The 12,604-nt window shown below is 55.2% G+C and overlaps 2 protein-coding genes across 4 annotated transcripts; one reads left to right on the forward strand and one right to left on the reverse strand.

Moving 5' to 3' along the window:
- Positions 1-12: 12 nt before the first annotated feature.
- On the forward strand, positions 13-9,185 carry ABCB6 (ATP binding cassette subfamily B member 6 (Langereis blood group)). Its single transcript, XM_032754437.2, has 19 exons — positions 13-1,122; positions 1,436-1,573; positions 2,409-2,589; positions 2,776-2,877; positions 3,061-3,244; positions 4,154-4,275; positions 4,747-4,856; positions 5,059-5,124; positions 5,294-5,419; positions 5,579-5,655; positions 5,743-5,806; positions 5,919-6,004; positions 6,179-6,236; positions 6,772-6,876; positions 7,832-8,006; positions 8,128-8,240; positions 8,473-8,567; positions 8,650-8,718; positions 8,902-9,185. Exons 1-19 carry the CDS (start codon positions 574-576, stop codon positions 9,011-9,013), a joined length of 2,532 nt encoding a protein of 843 aa, XP_032610328.1. The 5' UTR covers positions 13-573; the 3' UTR covers positions 9,014-9,185.
- On the reverse strand, positions 9,109-12,166 carry ZFAND2B (zinc finger AN1-type containing 2B). Of its 3 annotated transcripts, none has more exons than XM_058438187.1 (10): positions 12,103-12,159; positions 11,905-11,977; positions 11,529-11,623; positions 11,171-11,302; positions 10,912-11,063; positions 10,603-10,695; positions 10,467-10,527; positions 10,314-10,381; positions 9,904-9,976; positions 9,109-9,265 (listed from the first exon to the last, which is right to left on the reverse strand). In XM_058438187.1, the coding sequence occupies exons 2-10, from the start codon at positions 11,957-11,959 to the stop codon at positions 9,116-9,118; spliced, it is 879 nt and encodes a 292-aa protein (XP_058294170.1). In that variant the 5' UTR covers positions 11,960-11,977; positions 12,103-12,159; the 3' UTR covers positions 9,109-9,115. The 3 variants fall into 3 exon arrangements, with proteins under 3 accessions (XP_058294170.1, XP_032610339.1, XP_058294171.1); XM_032754448.2 differs by lacking the exon at positions 9,109-9,265 and adding an exon at positions 9,305-9,691 and having other exon boundaries at positions 12,103-12,166; XM_058438188.1 differs by lacking the exon at positions 9,109-9,265 and adding an exon at positions 9,311-9,587 and having other exon boundaries at positions 11,905-12,140.
- Positions 12,167-12,604: the final 438 nt, after the last annotated feature.

The raw sequence follows: 12,604 nt of genomic DNA on the forward strand, positions 1-12,604 counted from the left end.
CTAGGCGGCTGGCGGAAGGGCAGCTTCCGACCCACGGTTCCGTGGAGGTCTGTTTCCAGCCCCGACCCACGATTCCGTGGAAGTTTCCAGCCGGACCTGGTGGTCAGATTTCCCGCCCTGAGCACGTGACCAAGCCGGCTCTGCCTCTAATTTGCATTCCTCGCGTGCACCATTCCCCCGGCTCCCCCTTCGGAGACATTTGGCCAATGGGAGCCCTGGGTAGGGTCTGGGGGCGGTCCCGTGGGCGGGGCTAGGGCCGTGGAGCGCGGCGCGAGTCCAACACCGAGCATTCCCGTGGGCCTGCGGTTGGCAGAAGGGTCCCAGGCACAGAGCCAGCGGGGCTGGGCTGAGACGGCGTACGTGCCCTGCGTGAGTGCGTGGCGGCGGCGCGTGCGCGAGGGGAGTGGGCAGTGAGGCCTGGTCCACGTGCGTCCCTTCCCTGGACCCCCGCAGCTTGGCGCCCAGCGGTTACGTGAGACGAGGCACCCGGATGTCCGCGCCCCTCTCCGAGTGACCAGTCCCGTCCTCCGGTCCCGCAGCGCCCGCAGCCTCGGCCGGCGTCCACGCATTGCCATGGTGACTGTGGGCAACTACTGCGAGGCCGAAGGGCCCGTGGGTCCGGCCTGGATGCAGGATGGCCTGAGTCCCTGCTTCTTCTTCACGCTTGTGCCCTCGACGCGGATGGCGCTGGGAGCTCTGGCCTTGGTGCTGGCTCTTCCCTGCAGACGCCGGGAGCGGCCCGCTGGTGCTGATTCGCTGTCTTGGGGGGCCGGCCCTCGCGTCTCTCCCTACGTGCTGCAGCTGCTTCTGGCCACACTTCAGGTGGCACTGCCCCTGGCCGGCCTGGCTGGCCGGGTGGGCACTGCCCGGGGGGCCCCACTGCCAAGCTACCTACTGCTGGCCTCCGTGCTGGAGAGTCTGGCCGGCGCCTGTGGCCTGTGGCTGCTTGTCGTGGAGCGGAGCCAGGCACGGCAGCGTCTGGCAATGGGCATCTGGATCAAGTTCAGGCACAGCCCTGGTCTCCTGCTTCTCTGGACTGTGGCGTTTGCAGCCGAGAACTTGGCCCTGGTGTCTTGGAATAGCCCACAGTGGTGGTGGGCAAGGGCGGACTTGGGCCAGCAGGTGAGGGACTCTGTGGGGAGGGGGAAGCCTCTGCTGGCCAGGCTTGGGAGAAAGCACTGCATGTCCAGTCACACGGCTTCCAGGCTTTAGGATGCCTCTAAGCAAAGGGAGAAGGGAGGGGCTGAGTCCTGCCGGGAGCTGATAGCCAGCTGGTGGGGTGTGTCTTTGCTGAGTCACTGTGGTTTTGCTTTTTTTTTTTTAAGCCTGTAAGTGCTGAATGTGTTCATGACACCAGTCCCTGGCCCTGTTATAAGTAGTAATACAATGAAATTTTATCCTAAATGATACTCTCTCCACTTATATTTCATTCTAGGTTCAGTTTAGCCTGTGGGTGCTGCGGTATGTGGTCTCTGGAGCGCTGTTTGTCCTGGGTCTCTGGGCCCCTGGACTTCGTCCCCAGTCCTATACATTGCAGGTTCATGAAGAGGACCAAGATGTGGAGAGGAGCCAGGTACACCTCAGTTTCGTTTTTTTTGGAGACGGAGTCTTGCTCTGTCACCAGGCTGGAGTGCAGTGGTGTGATCTCGGCGCACTGCAACCTCCACCTCCCGGGTTCAAGCGATTCTCCTGCCTCAGCCTCCTGAGTAGCTGGGACTACAGGTGCATGACACCACACCCAGCTAATTTTTGTATTTTTAGTAGAGACAGGGTTTCACAACGTTGGCCAGGATGGTCTTGATCTCTTGACCTCGTGATCCACCCTCCTCGGCCTCCCAAAGTGCTAGGATTACAGGCGTGAGCCACCGTGCCCGGCCTCTTTTTGTTTTTAAGACGGAATCTTGCTCCATCACCCAGGCTGGAGTGTAGTGGCGCAATCTCAGCTCGCTGCACCCTCTGCCTCCTGGGTTCAAACAATTCTCGTGCCTCAGCCTCCCAAGTAGCTGGGATTACAGGTGTGTACCCAGCTAATTTTTATATTTTTAGTGGAACGGGGTTTCACCATGTTGGCCAGGCTGGTCTTGAACTCCTGACCTCAGGTGATCCACCTGCCTCGGCCTCCCAAAGTGCTGGGATTACAGGCATGAGCCACTGCACCAGACCCCACCTCAGTTTCTGAATCCTAGAGTCTCTTCATTTCAATCCTTGTCATCATTCCTTCCCCCAAAATGAAATGCTTCTTTTCCAAATCTCAGTTTGCAACTTAGTTTTTCTGACCCCATCAAGGATCACTTGTGGGTCTGAGATACCTGGGAGCTGTAACCCCATATGTTTTTCCCTAAAGGGTTTCTGGCTAGTGCACTTACTTGATTTCTGAGCTCCCTTCCTACGTTGTTTCACCATCCTAGGTTCGGTCAGCAGCCCAACAGTCTACCTGGCGAGATTTTGGCAGGAAGCTCCGCCTCCTGAGTGGCTACCTGTGGCCTCGAGGGAGTCCAGCTCTGCAGCTGGTGGTGCTCATCTGCCTGGGGCTCATGGGTTTGGAACGGGCACTCAACGTGTTGGTGCCTATATTCTATAGGAATATTGGTGAGCAGGAGGAGCGCCAGCTCAGTGTGCTGGTCTTTCATCAGCCTGGTGGCTGGGATGGTCCTTACCTAGGGAGGTGGGACAGAGCTGGGTGGTCAGAAAGAGACTGTGGCTGGTACCTGGGGCCATTTTGCCTGAAGAGAGTCCTGGGTGCCATAAGTGGGTTCTGACTCGTTTCCTCCGCAGTGAACTTGCTGACTGAGAAGGCACCTTGGAGCTCTCTGGCCTGGACTGTTACCAGCTACGTCTTCCTCAAGTTCCTCCAGGGGGGTGGCACTGGCAGTACAGGTATGAGAGACTCCGCCCTCACCCTGCTAGGTATAGGCCCCTCCCACAGGCATTCCCTCACCATCCGCCTCTCCCAGCATTCCTCCCTATCCCTCACGTGCTCTCAGACCCTTCACATCCTGGTGCTGGGCTGACGTCCCTCGGTTCCCAGGCCCTACTGAGGCCTCCCCCGGCTCCCTGCAGGCTTCGTGAGCAACCTGCGCACCTTCCTGTGGATCCGGGTGCAGCAGTTCACGTCTCGGCGGGTGGAGCTGCGCATCTTCTCCCACCTGCATGAGCTCTCACTGCGCTGGCACCTGGGGCGCCGCACAGGGGAGGTGCTGCGGATCGCGGATCGGGGCACATCCAGTGTCACAGGGCTGCTCAGGTGCCACCCCAGTGGAAAGGGCATGTGGGAGGGTGGAGCCGGAGAAGCAGGGATAGGGGCCTGTGGGAGGAAGAGAACAGACCCCACCTGAGGAGCTGCCCCTCCCACCTTGGTGTTTTTTAAAGTATAGGATTATTGTATACACGCTCTCCTAATAGGTAATGCAGGCAAAGGGCAAATCTCTTTCGAGCTGCACTTACTTCTTCAGAGCTTCCCACTCTGTTTAGTATGCTGGGTTCTGCTCTTTTTTTGAGACAGAGTCACGCTGTGCCACCCAGGCTGGAGTACAGTGGCATAATCTCTGCTTATTGCAACCTCTGCCTCCCGGGTTCAAGCAATTCTCCTGCCTCAGCCTCCTGAGTAGCTGGGATTACAGATGTGCACCAGCATGCCTGGCTAATTATTGTATTTTTAGTAGAGATGGGGTTTCACCAGGTTGGCCAGGATGGCCTCGAACTCCTGGCATCATGTGATCTGCCCACCTAGCATTCCAAAGTGCTGGGATTACAGTTGTGAGCCATTGTGCCCAGCTGGGTTCTGCTTTTTTGCATTTTTACATACATATTATATATGCAGACTCACAGAACTAATATGGTATTGTGGAGGTTTTTCCTAAAACAAATGGTATTGTGACATAGCCATCATTCTCAGAGTTGCTTATTAACAGAACATTATGGAGATATGTTTTTCTCCCATGCCTGAAGGTTTCCCTCATTCATTGTAATTGATACAGAGAACTCTGTAGTTTGAGCATGGTTGATTTAGCCACCCACCTCTTGAGGGTAGAATCAATTAAGACTGGTTCCAGTCTGTTGCTTGAAAATAAAACACTACCCTGAAATGCCTAGAGGCAGGGTTGCTGGGTCTAAGCCCCCAAACCTTTCTTATTCACTTGACCTGCCCTCCTAGCTACCTGGTGTTCAATGTCATCCCCACGCTGGCCGACATCATCATTGGCATCATCTACTTCAGCATGTTCTTCAACGCCTGGTTTGGCCTCATTGTGTTCCTGTGCATGAGTCTTTACCTCAGTGAGTGCTGCTGGGGGACACCATCTCCCTGAACTATCCAGGGACTCCCTTGGCCATGAGCTCTGCCCCCACTCAAGTGACCCACCTATGGGAGGCTGTGGATTGGTGGACTCGAATGGGCTCCTAGTGCTCCTCATGTGATGGGCGGGTCTCTTCTGTCAAATCAAACCTTAACTCAACCTAGCTGAGGGGCTGGGGAAGGACATTCTTGTCACGTTAAGTCTGAGCTGTGGATACAGGTCAAGGAAGCCTTGTTTGTGTAACAAGATGCAGCTTGCTTTCATTTGTTTACCAAAAGCGTTTTCTACACATGACGTTTTGTGCAGGCTGCAGAGATGCCTCCCTGTGGAATCTGGGTCTCTGGGCTTGAGCATAGGTTTAGTGTGTACATGGCAGGTAGCGGACATTGACATTTGGTCTCTGCTTTTGGGGATGATGTCCTATTCTGCTCCCCATCCTGTCACTCTCCAGCCCTGACCATTGTGGTCACTGAGTGGAGAACCAAGTTTCGCCGTGCTATGAACACACAGGAGAACGCTACCCGGGCACGAGCAGTGGACTCTCTGCTAAACTTCGAGACGGTAACAGAGGCCCCGGTGGCAGTGGTGTGAGGCATGGAGATGTGGAGGAGTGTGACTAGGACCACTGGGGCTGACAGAGAGCTAGGGGTGTGATGTTTGTGTGTGATGTTTGAAATCAGGCAGGAGGATTGAGAGTAGGGAGGAATGACCTGATTGCCATGTGCTGTGCCCATACCAAATAAATTTGGTTTGAATTCATCAGGTGAAGTATTACAACGCCGAGAGTTATGAAGTGGAACGCTATCGAGAAGCCATCATCAAATATCAGGTGAGGATGCTAGTTTGAGGCCTCCGGAGAATAATGTCCTGGCCTGGTAGAATTTTCAGGGCCAAGAGTAATAGTCGATTGTTGGGGTGGAAGCGGCCTGGGCCCAGGTTTGGACTCACTGATGGCCATTGTGTATAGGACATTCCTCTTCCTGTGTTATTGCCCTCAGGGTTTGGAGTGGAAGTCGAGCGCTTCACTGGTTTTACTAAATCAGACCCAGAACCTGGTGATTGGGCTCGGGCTCCTTGCTGGCTCCCTGCTTTGCGCATACTTTGTCAGTGAGCAGAAGCTACAGGTGAGGCAGGATCTTGGATGAGAGAGTGGGGCACAAGGAAAAGGGGGCCTGGGGCCTGTGTCTGGTCACTAGGCTCTTGAGTAGGAAGTGGGCAGGGTGACACAAGAAGAGTGGCCTGCAGGCCCCCTGTGACATCCTCTGCTTCCTTGATTGCCACAGGTTGGGGACTATGTGCTCTTTGGCACCTACATTATCCAGCTGTACATGCCCCTCAATTGGTTTGGCACCTACTACAGGTAATCTGAGCCCTGGCCCTCACCTGTCCAGGGCACATTACTATTTCCTGGCTGCTCAGAGAAGACCTAACCAGTACCTTTTTGCAGGATGATCCAGACCAACTTCATTGACATGGAGAACATGTTTGACTTGCTGAAAGAGGAGACAGAAGTGAGTGAAGGGAGAGGAGTAGGGTTTGGGGAGGGAGGAGCTGTGTGGTGTTTCTTGTGCTTGGAAAATACAAAGTTGAGAACCTCAGCACACATGGGTGGTGCCCTTCCAGGTGAAGGACCTTCCTGGAGCAGGGCCCCTTCGCTTTCAGAAGGGCCGGATTGAGTTTGAGAACGTGCATTTCAGCTACGCCGATGGGTGAGGCCTTCCTTTTGCTTCCTTTGCTTTTCCGTTCATTTGCACACTGCCTTCCTGCTTCTCACTGCTCTGAATCCCTGCTTTTGGAAAAAAGCCTGGGCAGGGGAGGGACAGGGCCTACCAGCAGCTCTGGTGATGGAAGGTGCCTGCTGAGCAACCCACCCTTCCTTGCAGGCGGGAGACTCTGCAGGACGTGTCTTTCACTGTGATGCCTGGACAGACACTTGCCCTGGTGAGAGGAGACCCAGCCATTTGGCCCAGATGCCTCAAGCTTCCCTCATTCAGTGCCCGTGGTAGCTCGTGACCCAGGCTGTGGAGTCAGAGAGCCCAGTCACGATAGGCAACAGGATTGAATGGTGCAGCCTCCATGGACACTGGTGACCTCTTGGAGAGGGAACCTCAAAAGCCAGTGGGCCTCGGCTGGGTGCGGTGGCACACGCCTGTAATCCCAGCACTTTGGGAGGCTTAGGTGGCCAGATCACCTAAGGTTAGGAGTTCAAGACCAGCCTGACCAACATGGTGAAACCCCATCTCTACTAAAAATACAAAAATTAGCCAGGCGTGGTGGCGGGCACCTATAATCCCACTACTCAGGAGGCTGAGGCAGGAGAATCGCTTGAACCTGGGAGGTGGAGGTTCTAGTGAGCTGAGATCGCGCTATTGCACTCCAGCTTGGGTGACAGAGTGAGATTCGGTCTCAAAAAATAAAAATAAAAAAACAAAAAAAGCCAGTGGGCCTGAGATTTTTCCCGTTTCCAATGCAACAGGTGGGCCCATCTGGGGCAGGGAAGAGCACAATTTTGCGCCTGCTGTTTCGCTTCTACGACATCAGCTCTGGCTGCATCCGAATAGACGGGCAGGACATTTCACAGGTAAGGTTGCTCAGGAGAAGATTGTAGTTTAGGGGTCTATGCGTGGAGGAATGATAAGGGCTGGGTGTCCAGAGAGAGTAGATGTCACCCTTGCCAAAAAACCAGGGCCATTCTAGCACGATATAACCTACAATCACATAAGTAGTCCTGTGAAGGATTTGTATGGTGCCATAAAAGCTACAAAGGGCCAGGCACAGTGGCTCATGCCTATAATCCCAGCTCTTTGGGAGGCTGAGGCAGGTGGATCACTTGAGCCCAGGAGTTCAAGACCAGCCTGGGCAACATGGCAAAACACCCTCTCTACAAGAAATACAAAAAGCTGGCCATGGTGGCACACACATGTAGTCCCACCAGGAGGCGCTGTAGTGAGCTATGATCATGCCACTGCACTCCAGCCTGGGTGACAGAGCAAGGCCCTGTCTTAAAACAAAAACAAAAACAAAGGTACAAAGATCTTCTGTAGCCAGGTGTGGTGGCTCACACCTGTAATCCCAACACTTTGGGAGGTCAAGGCAGCAGGATCATTTGAGTCCAGGATTTTGATACCAGCCTGGGCAACATATCCTGGCAACCCCATCTCAACAAAAAATTAAAAATTAGCTTGACTTAGTGGCAAGCGCCTGTGGTCTCAGCTACTCAGGAAGCTGAGGTGGGAAGATTGCATGAGCCAGAAGGTCAAGGCTGCAGTAAGCCGAGATTTTGCCACTGCAGTCCAGCCTGGGTGACAGAGTGGACTCTATCCAAAAACAAAACAAAACATTTGCAGCAATCTGGTGAAGCAGGAAGAGAAGATGGGGAAACAGAGAGGAGTGATTTGCCCACACGGCTAGGATTTGGGGCAGCGATGGTGGGATTCTTACCAGAGCCTCTTACCACGTGCTTCCGGCCAGCCCACCGTCCCTCCCAGGCCTTGGGGATATCTCACAACGCAGAGTATGTGGTCTTTTGGCCCTAGGTGACCCAGGCCTCTCTCCGGTCTCACATTGGAGTTGTGCCCCAAGACACTGTCCTCTTTAATGACACCATCGCCGACAATATCCGTTACGGCCGTGTCACAGCTGGGAATGATGAGGTGGAGGCTGCTGCTCAGGCTGCAGGCATCCATGATGCCATTATGGCTTTCCCTGAAGGTGAGATTCCTTTGCAGAGAGTCCCCTCCCCTCCTGGTGTTGTCCTGTTAATCCCTGACCCCTGTTCCCTCTGTTTCTTGTTTCTTCCACGTAAGAAATGTGTGGTGGGTAATATCCACAGGGTACAGGACACAGGTGGGCGAGCGGGGACTGAAGCTGAGCGGCGGGGAGAAGCAGCGCGTCGCCATTGCCCGCACCATCCTCAAGGCTCCGGACATCATTCTGCTGGATGAGGTGCGCCTTGGGTCTCCTTCCCTCCCTCCCTTGTGTATGCTCAAGCCATTCCTGCTGGGCACTGTCCCCACCTAGAACACATACCATGAATCCACATCTCACAAAACACACTTTACAGTTCTCAAGCCCAAACAAGGCTCTTGTGTATTCTTGAGACCTCAGCCAGCAGCCTGCCTCCTTCCATTGAGGGTTTTGAGTGGCAGGAGCAGTTTTACCCGGACCCTCTCTATAGGCAACGTCAGCGCTGGATACATCTAATGAGAGGGCCATCCAGGCTTCTCTGGCCAAAGTCTGTGCGAACCGCACCACCATCGTAGTGGCACACAGGTACAGGACTACAGGTCTGTGGCGGCTGGTGGTGTGGCCCACTTTGGGTCGGGTAGTAGGCGACTGATCTTTGACTTCTCAGGCTCTCAACTGTGGTCAATGCTGACCAGATCCTCGTCATCAAGGATGGCTGCATCATGGAGAGGGGACGGTAAGAGACACATAGATCAAAAGGACAAGTCTTCTGAATTGGGGGCTCCAGGAAAGGGGGCGTGAAGTCCCAGGGGCTTCTGGAGGGGACCTCCCTTCCCATCCCGTCCTCTCTGTAGGCTGGTGGCAAGCACCCTCGGGGTAAAACTGATGGTTAGGACTCACACTTTCCTCCTCACCCCAGGCATGAGGCTCTGTTGTCCCGAGGTGGGGTGTATGCTGACATGTGGCAGCTGCAGCAGCAGGGACAGGAAGAAACCTCTGAAGACACTAAGCCTCAGACCATGGAACGGTGACAAAAGTTTGGCCACTTCCCTCTCAAAGACTAACCCAGAAGGGAATAAGATGTATCCCCTTTCCCTGGCTTATTTCATCCTGGTCTTGGGGTGTGGTGCTAGCTATAGTAAGGGAAAGGGACCTTTCAGAAAAGCACCTTTTGGGGAAATAAAAATGTGGACTGTGCGAGGATCACTGTGGCTTTGTGGGGTGGGGTACTGCAGTGGGCCTCTACCCGTATAAGTCAGATGAGCATTCTTGACACGGCTTTTCTGTTTGAGGTTAGAGAGGAGAGAGAAACACACCACTTGTATGTTTTAACAACTGCCAAGATCCTTTATTTTTTCCAGGCCCCTTCCTGCCCACTCCACGTCGGGGCAGCTCCAGCATAAGGGAGATGACATGATGAAGGGGCTGAGAGTAGGGCCTGGCCAGCATCCACTGAGGGCCCAACCAGGGAACAGTTGCTAGCTGCTCTCTTCCATGCAGCTGGAGCACTGGCAAGGCCTTCCAGAGGCTCCCAGGGCGACCTCCACATCACTCCCACTTGTCTCTGCCCTCCAGGCTGCTCCGGTCCTCCTCTCCCTGTGTACCCTAGAGGTGTGAGGGCCACAGTCCTCCTCAGGTGAACCTCCCTCCCCAAGCCCAGGGCCCTAGCACAGGCTGCAGTTGGATGGCTTCGAGCTGCGGCTCTGGGCCTGGAGCAAGGAGAGGGGAAGGAGGGGAAGACACGGTACAACGTCAAGGAAATGAGGGACAGCCCTCATTTCAGAGCTCAGCATGGGCTGGAGTCATACTGAAAACCAAACGACAACCACCATTCCAAAACTCTGCACCACTCGGAAGAACCCCCATCCCTGACTTCTTCCTCCCTCCCACTGCAGCACACATCTTCACCCCGGCCTCATACCTGCTGCCGCTGGTATTCTGCCTCACTGGCTGACAGTGCTTGTGCTAAAGCTAGGTCTTCTTCCTCCTGACAACTGGGAGGGAGAAACAGTTTAAGTTGGATGATGGTAAGATCTGAAATTTGAACATCTGATCTGTGTGTGTCCGGCCTCATGGTGCCGAGCACTGCTGAGGATTATCTCAATCTTCATAGCAACACTACAAGGTGGGTATTAGTATTGTCCCCGTTTTATAGAGGAAATGAAGGCTCCATGGGTTAAATAACTTGTCAAAGATCACATAGTTCATCTTAATTTTGAGACCAAGTTGCCAGCGATTATCTTGCATTGTGTCAGAGTGGTCCCACCTACCTGCCTCCAGACCAAGCCCTTGCCCACAGCTTGAGCTCTCTTTCACAAGAGGGTAAGGTACCTTGGAACCTGGGGTTTGGTCTCCGCCAGGGACATTTCCAGGGCCCGCTGCAGAGCTTCATCCTCACTCTACAAAGGGAGAAAGAAGACCAGTGTCCTTGGACTTCACCCTCTGTGTGTTTGTTTCTGTCCATCCAACCTCTGCTCAACTCACCAGGCCATTCTGCAAAGCAATCACTGGAGGGGCTGTCCAGGACGGAGATCGGGTTGTGGCTCTATGACAGACATTGAAGAGGTGGAGGTCAGAGGTGTGAAGGGGAAAAGGGGAGCAGGGAAACAGGCAGGCCTACCTGCTGGGAGAGGGACAGGAAGGCATGGTTCGACTTGGGCTGAGGACAGTGCTTGTAGAAGCCACAGCTTGTGCTCTGGAGATGGCAGCAAGTCTGTAGGGAAGAGAGATTTTTGGCATGTCTCCAAGAACTAGCCTTACCCAGGAAGTCAGGAGGGGAGTTCTGGAAAAACATGCACTTGAAAAGGAAGCTAAAAGACCCCTAGCCGACAGGAATAGGGTTGAAGCTCCCCAATTTGTAACAACAGAGCTTCAGTCAGTTCCAAACGAATGCTTTCCAAAAGCAAGTGGAGGACTTGGCTGCAATTACCCTGCCCGGCTGGTTGGGTGCCCCTCCCCAGAGCAATCATGGTCCAGTGGGTGCCGGTGCTTGATGCAGAAGTTTCGGCTACAGCGTTCACAGGTCAGTTTCATCATTTCTCGCTGCCGGCAGCCTGCGCGCTCACACTTATTGGTGAAGATCTGAGGTGAAGTGAGAAGGTTGTCTCTGCTGAGACTCTGACTAGCTGTTTGGGTTTTCAGGCATCCGTAGTCCCAGCCGGGTTGTGGCTGACCCCTACAATGCTTACCTTACGTTTTTGCTGTGCTGGATCAGAGCGACAGTCTCTGTCAATGTGCTCTCCCACAGCACGGTCAGGGGGCTCCCCTCTGGCCACAGGCACAGGCACATTACAGAGAGGGCACACAGGTACCTGGATATCCTGTAGTCAAGGAGCAAGGGTCAGTCTGTGGCCCACTCCAGTCCAACAAATCTCTGGTCCTGAAAGAACTTGGATATGACCCACCACAAACACTCAGAAAAACAGTGTTTCCCAACACTGACAGCCTCAGAAAGACAAAAGGGAGAAGAAACGTGAGACACAGATTTGGGGGATTCTGCACGCATTCTCCATCTGCCTGCTTTCACCCCGAGGATCGCCCCCTCACCTTTTGGTAAGCAGATCCACAGTGATGCTGGGCGTAGGCCACATGGTCTGCGCAGAAGATGCCTGAGCAGGCATCACACTTAAGCGGCAGAAAATCTGCAAAGAGTTGGTCGGATTGCAGGTCCAGCGGGACCTCGATGTCCTTCTCTCTCACTCAAGCCTTCCACTCGGGAAGGAAAACGCCACCCTATTTGCGACACACCGCCCCTTCCCAAGCCCATTACCTCCTTGGCCACGCCCCCTCTGCCGCTGACCTCCCCCCAACTTCAAGCCCCGCCTCCCGGCATTGCCAGCCTGGGAGCCCACCCTTCCCTCCCTACCTGCGGTTCAAAGTCCCTTTCCGCTGGGCCCCGCCCCCCGCGCGCTCCGCCCCTCACCCAAGCGCTGACAGCTCGGCTCCGAACAGTGAGCCCCGAGGTCCGGAAACTCCATCGCCAGGCCGGGCGGGGTCTGCTAGGAGAAGCGACGAATGCTGAGCGTCTCTAAGGGCTCGTGCTCCAGGTCCCGACCGCGACCCCGCACTCTGGCGGGCTCCCTGCCCCGCCCCTTCCTCTCCCCCGCCCAGCCCGGGTTACCGGAGCCCCCGCGCCAGCCGGCCCCCGGCGCCCGCTCCTCCCTCGGCGCGCGCGGCGCGCTGACGTCATCACGCAGGGCTGGCGCGTCCGGCGCAGTCTCCGGGCAGCCGGGGAGCGCCTCGGTTGAGCCCCGCCTCGCCTTGCTCTGGGAGGCTGAGTCGGAAGACTGTCCCGAGGCGAGAGGGTGTTGGTGCGCGGCTCCGCGACCCTGGGCCCGGGCGTAGCTCCGCAGAGGATCTCTCTGAGGGATCAGGGACGGGCGAAAGGGCCAGCGAAGGCAAAGACGGATATCTTGGGGGATGGAAGTCTGGGTGGTTTGGGGTCTTTCACAATTCGGTCCTTAGCACGCTTCACACACGATGCCCTCCTCCTGGCCATTTTGTTCACGGCCACAGCTGCCCTTCGCCTCCACGAGCTGATAGCTCCCATATTTCTCTGAAGGACAGACGTCTCTAGAGCTGCAGATCCCTCCTCCAGTTTCGACTTTGGTACCCTCCACAGT

Source organism: Hylobates moloch, unplaced genomic scaffold, assembly GCF_009828535.3.
Source record: "Hylobates moloch isolate HMO894 unplaced genomic scaffold, HMol_V3 SCAFFOLD_1, whole genome shotgun sequence".
Lineage (NCBI taxonomy): Eukaryota > Metazoa > Chordata > Mammalia > Primates > Hylobatidae > Hylobates > Hylobates moloch.